Below are 12,294 nucleotides of genomic sequence, written 5' to 3'. Positions count from 1 at the left end.
CGCTGTTGATGGTTTGGACAGCGCGTCGGAGGAACTCCTTATGTTGGGCCACATCCGTAGTTGTAAAGGAGTTTTGGATGCCGAACGTCGTGACAAGGCGGGCGTTGGGGCCTGCGCGGAGTTGTAGGCGGTTGCGAAGTGAGTTTGCATGGAAAATGTCAAAGCTAGCTATCCCTCTGTTCTGTCTGATCTTATCCTTAACCGAAGTCTGCTGGGACTGGAAATGGAGGATGAAGGAATGAAGGGCAAGGAGAAGAAGAAAGAGGGTTTGGAATACCCAATGCATCGTAATTAGAGTGTGTGGTTCGCTATGATGGTGCTAATGAAGGCACTGGATTTCTTTCTAGTCTGTTTTCTTAAGAGGGAACTGAATAGTATGAATTGTTCAAAACATCGAGCTATGCTATTATATAGATGTTTTGGGCGACACCTAAAAGCATTTAAAAAGAAGGAGTATTATAAGACTGACTGAGGGTGACAAGTTTTTAGGTTTGTTTATTAGTCATAGGGAAATTGAGACAAACAGCAAACGTTCCATGGGGACGGTGATTTCCTTTGCAATGTCGGCAATTTATAACTGGTGAACAAGCATACTATGGATTTTATTACAAATGTTTGAAATGGATTTGTTGCTTCAGATGGCAGCAGCCAGAAAGCTGACACACAGTGAGCCAACAGACTGCTGCATCTTAGCATCACAAACACATACACACTGAAACTGACTGGGAAGCGGGAGGACAAGAAAGTAGGTAGAAGATACGCAACTGTGCACCTAAAGTGACCGATAACCAGAGGTAACTGACAGCTGCTGAGTTTGGCACATGGACGTCCGCTTTCTATCGTTTTGGTATGTTTGCCTGCCCGTTCTATGATTTATAGCTGCAGGGGCCCGAAGTGCCCAGTACATCGGCGGAAGGTCTCATCCCGCTCTCATAATACAATCTGCCTAGCGAGGGTCAACGCTGACGCATCCTCAGGGAGATCTTGTTGTCACGGGCTAGAGCCCGGATTGATATCTCCGGCTTTGCCGGAGCAGTTGTCACCGAGATCCAGCTCCGTTGGACCCACTACGTTGCCGCGGTACACCGCCTAACCCGGTCTGCTTCACCGCTGTTAGGCGCCCACTCTTATAAAGCCCTTTCTTCCTTCTTCAGCTTAGAATAGTCAATCGACGGCTTCTCTATGTTGAAAAAGCCTGAGGGCCAGCCCCTTACGCCTGTCGCCTATTCACAAGACAAAGAAAGTTGAGATGGCCATGCAGCGGAACATAATAGTCCATGCAGCTTGGTCCTCATGTCTTGAGGCAGTTGAAGTTATCTGCACCGCCACAACTTGCGACCGTGTGTTTCATGGCATGATCGTAGAGATCCGTGACCCCCTCGCATGGGATTGGCTGGACGATCGTCAACCTTTGTGGGGTCTTGAAGATGAAGACTTGGCAAGAATGTGTAGGCGACCTCGACCAAGTACTACTGCTTGGATATCCCATCTTCAGTGCATCGTAGGCTGCTATGAGACTGGTGGCGGCAAAGTCCTATACGCCGTTACGTGGAACGGCTATGCATGTCCAACGTGGGAAGCAAAAGAGCGCCTTTCAAATTATGGCTAACTGCTGGTGGCGTCGCGCGGCTTTCTTCATCCTGCCAGCCCTCCTCAAAGTCCTACGAAATGGTAGACGCAGCCACGCAGGTATCAAACTTGTCGAACAGAAACAGCACCATCTCTTCCAAATACATGTCCGAGTTTTCTATCAGCCGCTCGCATGACGCATTGAACATAGGCGAGGTGATGTTTCTGAGTCAGCCGGCGCCATTCAGAGGGGCTCTCGTCGCTCCATCGCAGTCTAGCCCTTGACAAATACGTCGCACGGCACGGGTACTACATCTCGCAGCTGTTGCAAATTCCGCATTAGTGCAGCCTTTCTTGGTAGCATGTCACGAATTAAGTCATACTGAAGAAGGAGGGTTTGAGGAGAGAACTGTATACGATGGCAATCACTAACGAAGACTAAGCAGGAAGACAAAGGAATTTGAGAACAGCTGGCCTTGGTTTGACAGCAAGGCGAAAGGGGCTATGACAACTCGTCATGCGCGCGTCGTCTATAAGCCAGTATTGATCAACCCTGAGGCTCATACAGGCCTCCTATCACACATAGGCTTACCAACGTTGAAGTTGATTTCTTGCGGCGCGATCCAGCCTGGTAATTGCGCACGGCATACCCCATATTCGGATGTGAGATAGCAAGGCACATCAGCCAAGGTATCTTCGAATTCATAGATGTCATCTAATGACGACCTCTGATTCATTCCCTCTCAACCACCACCTACCGACTTGCGAAAGGCAATTGACCCCCTCAGAGGTATACCTATGTCTGTGAGGGGCTCTTTCGATACTCCTCAATTTTCGACTTGGAAAAACTGGTTGGTCATGGGTAAGCGCCCTCGTCTTCTGGCCATTCTGTCTCCTCTATCCCTTCTCTGCCACCTCTCCCAGCGCTCTGCCCTTGACCCCCCGACTCTTCCTCTCCCTCTTCGACTGACAGCAGGGGTGGGGGGTCTGTTCGGAAGCGCTCTTGCCCCTTTCCCTCTCGCTCGACTCTCTTCCTCTCCACTCAGTAAAGCCGGCACCTAGAGGGGCGCCTAGAGAAAAGGAATTCCCTCTGAGTAATGGTTGTCCCGACTTCCTCTTGACTCTTCCCTTGTTTCCTCGTCTTTCTCCCCCTTCCCTCAACTTTCTCTCCAGCGTCTCCGCAAGTGCAATCGGATTGACAAACTATTTAACCCAACTAGTCAAATTGAGGCCATCTGTCAGATAAGGCTATCCGAATATGGATATATCAGGCACAAGGATTGCAAATCCAGAGTATGCATACAATGCCTATATCTCCGAATATTCCGATGTCGGATTCGACACCGACTTTTCCTTCTGTATCATCATCAACATCAACAAAAAATCATCATCATCATGGATTGATCAATATATACGCTCGTTCAATTATCCTCTATGTTGACTGCCTCATACACACTCTTGTGACACAGCCACTGAAACATACAACTATTGCCAACCCCTCGATCACCATATATTCTGATTGTTACGACCGCTACAGTTGGGCCCTGTAGGTTTGTAACTATATAGTGCAGAACAGGGGACAATGACAACGGAATTTTCATTATGGAAGCTTTTGCTTTGTGCCACAGTTGGTTGCCCTGACCCGCTTGTAACACTGATGAAGCTTTTCAGAACGCCCTTATAATACCAGTTGGCGTCCAATCTTCTTCAAACTCGCGATAAATCGAATGGTATAAATATTGTTACGATTGAACGTCGTTTGCAAAAGATATTCAGTATCCCATTTCATACTCATCACTTATACGCAGCATCACTTTTATCATTCTCAAACTTAAGATCAACCCTCATGCCTCGCGAAACTGTATACCCTACCTTATCCTTCCAGCCAGAAGCCCAGCCTTCCCTATCGCCCCAGCATACCACCTATCCCATGATCTTGGCCGCCAGCTCTGCAGGACAAGTGATGGCCCAGAACAGCAGCCCCATCGAGAAGAACGGGGGCTTATCCCCATCGGTAACCTTCCACTATGCAATACAGTAGCCCTTTACAATATCATCCTGCAGCAGCTTCTGAAGACTGGTCTCTTTATCATCGGAAGGATAGACTTTGGCGATGCGGAGGCCCAAGAGGTGCATCATCGCCATGGCAATGCTGTTGACCTGGTTGTCGGAGGTATTCCAGACCCTCGGCTCGTCGCTGAACGGGACGTCTTTGAAGTACCTGAACGAGAGCTGGCGAGGCTTCTTGTTGCCGACCTCCAGGCACTCCTTAAACCACTCGACGTAGTGCCAGCCCAGGTGGGCCTCTTCGTCCTCGTTGCCGACGCCAGGCTTGTGGGGGACCCAAACGTGAATGGTATTGTTCTTCAGCTCCTTACGGCCCGAGGCATCCAAGCCGACCTCGGCCTCCCACAGCAGCGCTCCCGGGACCTCCTCGTCGCTATTCTTGAAGAATCTCATGCGGCCGCGCTTCTCAAACGCATCCTCATTCCACTCCCTTCCAATCTTGATGCCTCCAGTCATGATGATCGATAGCTTCGTCGTGCGGGCTCTGCGCGGCGAGTACAGCAGCTCCTCGAACGCAAATGTGACGACCTTAGCAGCAAGTGGGACGGTGCAGAACATGACTTGGTGGGTGGATGTGAACGGCTCCCTTGTGAGGATGATCTCTTGGAAAAGGCGCCGGATGTCTGCGTCCGTTGGCTTGTTCCGAAGAGCCTCCTCGCCCATTGACTCGGCAGCCTGCCGGGTAGTGAGGTTTGTGCGGATGAAATCCAAGGTGTCGTTGAGCGTGCGCTGCGAAGCCATCGTTGCAAGTGTCACTCTGGGGACCCTAGGCACCTATTAGCATCATGTGATTGGAAATGGCGCTAGAGATCCATGTGCAACATACTTTCCGTTTGGGTTTGATGTGTGATGCTCTTGGCCTCGGCCTGGGTAGTTGATGATGCTTGAGAGGCTGAGGTGGTTGCTGGTGGTGATGTAGGAAGGGAAGTTTGTAGGCTGGGGCTGGTCCTATCGTCCACCTTCTAAAAAAGGGTTGTGTGATGAGGCTGTTGCGTAGATTGGATCGCAACTGCCCTCAATGATTCACTACGCCTGCCTCCTCGCGTGGTGCTCAGGTTGGCGCCTGCCGTAGAGGACAACCATCGTTCCTGCCATCTGAAGTTACAACTGCTTCAGCAGACGATTGTCAACAAGTCTCTCACGCCTATAAATCAACAGCTCTTCTCCATCCTAAAGCTGGTTCTTTTCTCCCACATTCACATCACATCAATAAACCTCTCACCCTCACAACAAGCTTGGCTGTGCCTTCCTAGGCTGACCACTCTTTGCATAACACTACGCTACACAGTCAGAAGCAACCACACAACCTAAGATGACAGTCCTCCTGCTCCACCAATCGCCGAAATGGCACCTCCTGCAGCGCAGTATGCCATAAGGGGTCCTAAAGGAGACGATGGTGTACTTCGACGACCTTGAAACGGCCTTGAAATCTGCCAACGCAGGAGGCCACCCCTGGCCATCAGTCTGGGCAGTTCCTTCCAAAAAGTTCCTCGAAGTCTTCGAAAAGATAACAGCGCTGCAATGGATGAACCCCACAACTGCCTTGTCATCTACTACATCTATAACGTTGACGACACTAAGGCGAGGATGCTCTCAGTCAACTTGCGCGAGCATGTGCAGTACATGCGTTTTGTTTCAACAGACAACATCTTTCAGTGGGCCCAGGAGAACAGCGACGCTAATAGCAAGGTAAGTCCAACCACCTACAATCTATCCCTTTACCTAACATAGCTAAGATGAAAGGCCCAGCCATGCCACAGGTTTGTCATCACCACCGCCTTCCATGCGTCAAACACAGCAGTCTGGAGACCTAAAATTATACAGATACAGAAGTCTAGGAAAGGTGGTATCGTTTTCCCATCTTAGGCAACTGTTTCGGTTGATAACGAGCCGGGAAGGTGCAGCAATTCGGCGAGCTTGGAGTAGGGCAAGGGGTGTCACAGTCTACATAGTGAAGACCGGTGTTCAGCCTTCGGCAAGACCCTCAGCCACAATCCACTGGCGCATTCGCGAGAAGGTTCCAGGAATATCGACAAGGCCAATAACAAGGTTATAAGAGAACACAGGAGATACAGAACATATCGCTTTTCCTCCTGTTTCTTCAAGAAGAATTAGTGTACAGTAAAAAGCATATTAAATATCGCGGGATTTCCTACTGAACATGTTTAATGGTGGTGGTGTGGAGCCACAGCTCATGTGGCTTAGTGTCAGGCCCACATTGCATAACCGAGTCAAGCATCTCGACTATGCATCGGCTATTGTTTCCTAACCCAAATATGGCTTATTTGCATCTGTTTCATGTAGTGTAGCACATCTCGATGGATCTGGCCAACTGGCCAGTTACCCTTTACAACAACATAGTCAACTCAATGAAGACAGTTATGCCGTTACTCGCTGGTAGCCACGCTGTCGCCCTGACACTTAGCAGCTGACGGCGGTGGCGAGCAAGTACTCACAGCGCGAGCGTTAACAGAGCCGGAATCCAAGCGAGCCAGAAATGGACAGAGTAAATCATGAGTACACCTAGAAACGGCTTACTGGTAGCCTGATTGCCCCTGCAGCATGGAAATTCGACAACCCGTAATCGGAAAAGCAACACGCAATGCCGCCAGAACCGCCAAGGAGAAAAATATGAGCTTGGCGCAGATCACATCAACCAATCGGCATGTCTGATGAAGCGCTAGCCTTGTCTTACGTGAGACTCTCTCTGCCTGATGTCGGGTCAAATTCACAATTGGACGCTATCGACCATCGCCAACTAGCATCAATCATCCTCGAATCTCCAACCGCTACTCATTGAAAACGCTCACCACGAACGATATAAAGCCTCAACGACTTGTCATGGCTAGCTGTTCTCGACCTCGCCGCCGTGAGGACTTCCAGGTCGCCGTTGTATGCGCCTTACCTCTCGAGTACGATGCCGCCGTCTTTGCCTGCGAAGAGGTTTGGGACAAAGGTGAAACCGTGAAACCCAGCTGGGGAATGCACCTGGGGACTACAACACGTACGCGACCGGTCGGATGGGAGGCCATGACATTGTTCTGCTTCTCCTCCCCAATATGGGAAAGGTTAGCGCGGCGAGTGCAGCGGCCAGCCTGCGATCAAGCTACCATGGTATCAGGCTTGCCATCTTAACCGGCATTTGCGGTGGTGTGCCTGGAGCCGGGACGACCAACGAGGTCTTCCTGGGGGACGTTGTTATCAGCAAAAGCATCGTCCAGTACGACTTGGGTCGAAAATATCCCAGCCATTTTGAACCAAAAGACACTATTGAAGACACTCTTGGAAGGCCCAGCAAGGAGGTCCGTTCTCTCGTCGCCACCTTTCAGACAATCCATGGCCGCAGTGCTCTGCAGCGTCGAGCTAGCTAGATCCTAGAGCAGGTCTAGCGAAGGTCAACCGACGAGGGGCATCAGACCCTATACAGACGTCCTGCCGCAACAGAAGATCGCCTTTTTGAGTCAGACTATCTTCACAGGCACCGCAACTCTTCCCAATGTGGCTGTAACGAGTCAAATGCCTGTGGAAATGCTCAAGCTGCTTCAACGACAATGGCACTTCTCGAGCATCATATGCATGTGGACACACCGTTGGCTTCCCGCACATGGTGTAAGAAACTGCAGCAATTACTTAGGTGAGCTCTGCTAATGTGCTTTAGTTCTTGTTCCGTATAATGCAAATCCAGACTTCGTTGGCCGATCTGAAACTCTGCTTCAGATTAAACGGCTTTTCGGGCACGAGCCGCACGTCGACCAGGCTGCAGGACCGCGGCCGAGAATCGCGCTTTATGGTCTTGGAGTTGTTGGGTAATGCTATTGCCTCCTCCGAGCCTCTGTACTGTCTAACCTCACATAGGAAAACACAAATTGCGCTTGCCTACGTCTTCTGGGTGCAACATGCCTACCCAGACGTTTCTGTATTTTGGGTTCATGCGAGCAATGCAGACCGATTTCGCCAAGCCTTTTCCACCATCGCCCAAGAATGTGGCATCCCTGGGTATGATGATCCCAAAGCTGACATGCTCATGCTTGTTAAGACTTGGCTGGAAAACGGCGTTCGAGGCCGGTGGCTGATGGTTATCGACAACGCCGACGACACACAGCTGTTCTTCCCGTCGCTATCCAATGACAGCATCACCAATACATATCTGTCAGCCAACACACAAGATGGCCTTGGCCGCTATATTCCCGAGTGCAGGCACGGCTGCATTTTAGTCACCACAAGGAACAAACAGACTGCATCGAGGCTTATGCGGGGGAAAGCAATCATCAAAGTTGGAGACATGAGCGAGAATAAATCATACCAGCTGCTGCATCAAATTCTCAACGACGAACTTCTCACTGAGGAGGCATCTATGCTCTCCACTCAGCTGGAGCATCTACCGCTCGCTCTTGCACAAGCTGCTGCATTCATCCAAGAGAACAGCATGTCAATTGACAGGTATCTTCAACTCTTGGAGGAAAGTAACGACAGCCTGGTGGATCAACTAAGCGAGCCATTTGAAGCAATAGGGAGAGACTCTGAGACACCACACGCACTCACAGCTATATGGATCGTCTCGTTTAATCAGAATCGGCAACAAGATCCCCTGGCAAGCGATCTTCTATCCTTTGCTTGTCTCCTAGACCGCCAAGGCATTCCCGAAAACCTTGTAGTTGGTTTCTGCGACCAGAGGAAAATACGGGGACAACAAATCAGCACTAGCAAAATGTTCAAGGCCCTAGGTACTCTCAAAGCGTTCTCGCTCATATCAGAAGCCAAAAATAATGCGATTGATATGCATCAGCTAATACAGCTGGTGACACGGAAATGGTTGGATATACACAGCAGGCTTGCGGGTTGCATAGAAGATGCTCTCGAGGTAGCGTCAGACCTATATCCGTATGGTCGATATGAGAGTCGCCAACTTTGCCAGGATTACCTCCCCCATGCTAATGCCGTTCTCCAACACAGCGCGAGTATTTCTCGTAAAGAGCGACTTGCAAGAGCGTCCCTTTTGCTCAATATAACGGGTTATTTCCTATATTACGGTCAGTGGGCACAGGCAGAACAAGTCGTAGCTCAATCCCTCAAGCTGCGGGAGAACATATTGGGAGAGGAGCATCCCTCGACGCTGACGAGCATGGCCAACCTGGCGTCGACGTACAGGAACCAAGGCCGATGGAAGGAGGCCGAGGAGTTGTTTGTGCGGGTGATTGAGACGAGAAAGAGGGTGCTTGGAGAGGAGCATCCCTCCACGCTGACGAGCATGCATAATCTGGCCTTCACTTGGAAAAATCTGAAACGATAGAAAGATGCAATGCAACTGCTGCAGGACTGTGTCCGCCTGAGAGAGAACGTCCTCGGTGTGGATCATACAGACACCATATCTTCCACCTCAGCTCTCTCAGACTGGAGAGTACAGTTCAGCATTTTACTGTATAACACAACTAGGACTTAGTTTGAGTTGATAAAGTCAAACTACAGGGCCTTATGTTTGGGCTCTCGAGTCCACCATAGATGACATTCCCTTCGCAGCTCCCTCTCATGCTTCAAAGCCCCCTCTAATTGCAGGCGTAACAGGCAACGCTGTTCCTCGCGCTTCAATTGCCGTATTTTCTCACTAGTGGTCTTTTCCACCTCGTCTGGCTTGCCGTGCTTCTGCAAATCCGAATAAGTTGGATTCACCCGCAGCTGCTTTCCTGAACCCTCTGTCTGGCAGTAAGGACATTTGTTGAGAAATTGAGGCCCTGCTTCTTGCAGACATTCACTGTGAAAAACATGACCTAGGACTCGTCAGGGGCCATTCTTGAAAGAGAAACAGTGTAGGCTACCGCAACGAATTGCCACGAGGTGCCTTTCGCAGTTATCGTGACAGATCACACACTCCACGCCATAAAGCACCCAAGTGTCTTGCGGGCCTCTGATATGATGACTGTACTTGGAGCAAATTAGACTGCCGGACGAGTCGTAGTCTTGGTAGTTTCTACAGCATGTTGAACATATGACCTTGGTTGTTGTTAGCATGAGCCTAACGGCGCAGGTATAGGATGCACCCACGCAAGAACACGCAGTCAGGAGAACACGCTCCGTCAAAGGGCGATAGCACCAGGCGCAGAAGTAGGAAAACTCCGGCTCAGCATCCGGTTTACTAGCCATTGTGCCACAACGCAGTAATCAAGAAGTTGAAAGTAAAGAATCCAAAGGACCGAGCGAAAGCTTAATCTTTATTTATACTTAGAGAGTAGAACCCAGTGCTACACTATCTTACAATCAAATCCATGCGGCGGAGGCCGGCCACTAATCCGCTTACTAGAGAGCAGTCTAGTTGAAGTTAGACCAGCTGGTCACATACTTCCGCTGCGTGACCTCGGCAGGCGTGGCATCCAGATTTGGCCTTGGATGAGGCGAGTCCTGCTCGTTGGAAGTGCTGCCATCATTCCTCCCAGCAAACCATTCCTTATCAGGCAACTCAGCTATGGCAGTTTCTATTGCGGATGAGAAAGGTGCCGTAGTTGCAAGCCCAATATCACCCATCCGGTAGGTTTGGGGTTCCGAAACATTATCTAAATGAGGTTAGAGGTTTCGTAAGTATGCAGTGTGGTAACCTACAAGGCAATGATCCAGACTGTTCAGCAGAGACCTGTTCCTCTGCATTCTCCCGGTCTCTGGAATGCAACCAGAGAAAGCATGAGAAGGCCAACACGGGGATAGAAATTGCGATGGCTAGAATAATTATGAAGAGTGGTACGCCCTGTATCATGGGTCTGTCGGCCTTAGAATCCGTCATCGACGCGGTAGGTGTGACGGCAGTCACGATAGTCGCAATAGAGGTGGCAGAAGTACTTGGGGTGGTAGTAGTACTGAGCCTCGTTGTGGAAGAAAAGGTTGTAGTAGCCGACGCAAATGAAGAAATTGAGAATGACGTGACGGCGTGGTTGTCAGGACAATCAGGCAAATCACAAGGATCGACTGCACAGCAGCCACGAAACCCATTCTTGCTACAGACGTAGTAAGACTTTTGCTGAGCGCAGCTCTGACGATAAAGGTGTTGGTTCTGCATTGTCGTTCTAGCCTGGGACAAGAATCGTGTTTTCAAATGCAGTTGTCAACATTGATATAACAAGAATTTATTCGCCATCCTCTCCTTCAGAGATCCGGCGCTTAGGGGTTTCTAATTTAAGCAACGCTGTTCTATTCCGGGACAAGCTGCCGGCCAACGACAGCCCAACTTCAATATTCCAGGTTTCTGCTTTCTCTCTGTTCATATCACACAGATACCAACAATATATACACCAAAAGGCATCCTGAGATGTAAGTAGAATGTCTCTCAGACATGGGCAAGTTCGTGAAGCACACGGGCGAAAACATGGAAACCCAACAATTCTGTCGCGAACCCACGCCTGAGCAAGAGCTCTTGCCCGTTCAAGATTCCGTTGACACTAGAGCCACTATCACTCCTGACCACGACACCGAGAATATAGGCATAAAGCCTTGCAAAGTGATCCTGCGGACGACTCGGAGCTCAGGTCGAGCAGCCAGAGCTAGACAGATGGAGAGACTGCGCCGTCGGAAACTCAACCTGGCTAAGAAGGCTCACGAATTCCATCGCGATTTCCAGCAAGACTTCAACGCAGACGTCTTCCTTATCGTGAGAACTGCAGGGAAGTACCTGATTTTTGACTCGTCCGACGACTCTAGCTGGCGTTCGCCAACCCATCTCGTTTGTTTCTCTTCCCAGTCATGCCTGATGCATTATTGACAAGTACTCAGGACAGGACTTACCCTATTCCAAAGGTGTTCACACCAGAGAGCTTCGCACAAGAATGACTGTAGCTGCAAATCAGGCTAAGGAGGGACAGCATCTGTTGCAACGTTCATAGTGAATTTAAAATAAGCTTTTTGCCATGGCCGAATGTGTCAGCAAAGTATGCATTGAGTTGCCGCGAAACATGTTTGCTCAAGGTGCTTGATATGACAGAGGAAGTCGTCTGCGGCCAAAATAGCATGCTGCCTATGTTTCTATGAAGCCAGGGGACCCAGAACTACTGTAAGCTAAGATCTGGTTGATGTAGGGAGGAAGAGGCTGTGAAATTCAGCTGGCCGATGAAAGCATACTAGTGTGCCTTTCTCATTTACCTTATGCGAGCACGTCTTATTGAGAGTAGGAATATAACAAGACGGGCAGGATCCTCCACCTGAATGAGACATCGGCGACTTTCACGCTTGGACTCATTACTGAGAGAGTAGTTGTGTGTGTGACCAATAACTATAGCCAACTTTATCCCACATTCATTAACTATGCTGCTAGTGGCCATACTGATGATCTGTCAGCAGCCGACGCAAGCATTGCTAGAGTATCGCCAAGAAAAACGCAGGAACAGCGATCCTACCATAGTATATATTTGGCGGCTGAAACGAATTCAATGAACAGCAGTACGTCTGCCTCAGGGTTGCTGTATGATATCCAGGGCTTGGTCAGCCTGAATTAACGTAAAGTCGAAGGCGACGTTACACTCAACCAAGCGAAATCCAACACATCGATGGTACCGAAGAACATGCATGGCTTTGAGAGGCGCAGTAACCATCTTTGCCTATATCCTCTCACGTAGCTCTCTCAGAAGGCATGGAGAGAAGGCGAATAATGGAGAGCCCAGCCCCGATGAGCCGTCTGCCTGA

The 12,294-nt window shown here is 49.8% G+C and overlaps 1 protein-coding gene across 1 annotated transcript; it reads right to left on the bottom strand.

Annotated features, from left to right (window-relative positions):
- Positions 1-3,594: 3,594 nt before the first annotated feature.
- CGCA056_v006885 (uncharacterized protein) lies at positions 3,595-4,299 on the bottom strand (the record flags this gene model as incomplete). The annotated part of the gene is made up of 1 exon (XM_037322134.1): positions 3,595-4,299. One exon carries the CDS (start codon positions 4,297-4,299, stop codon positions 3,595-3,597), a length of 705 nt encoding a protein of 234 aa, XP_037179670.1.
- Between the last annotated feature and the right edge of the window lie 7,995 nt (positions 4,300-12,294).

This window comes from Colletotrichum aenigma (genome assembly GCF_013390185.1).
Source record: "Colletotrichum aenigma strain Cg56 chromosome Unknown KSG_Cg56_contig04, whole genome shotgun sequence".
NCBI lineage: Eukaryota > Fungi > Ascomycota > Sordariomycetes > Glomerellales > Glomerellaceae > Colletotrichum > Colletotrichum aenigma.
Note: the sequence above shows the minus strand (reverse complement) of the source record. Positions and strands in the feature narration are given on the sequence as shown.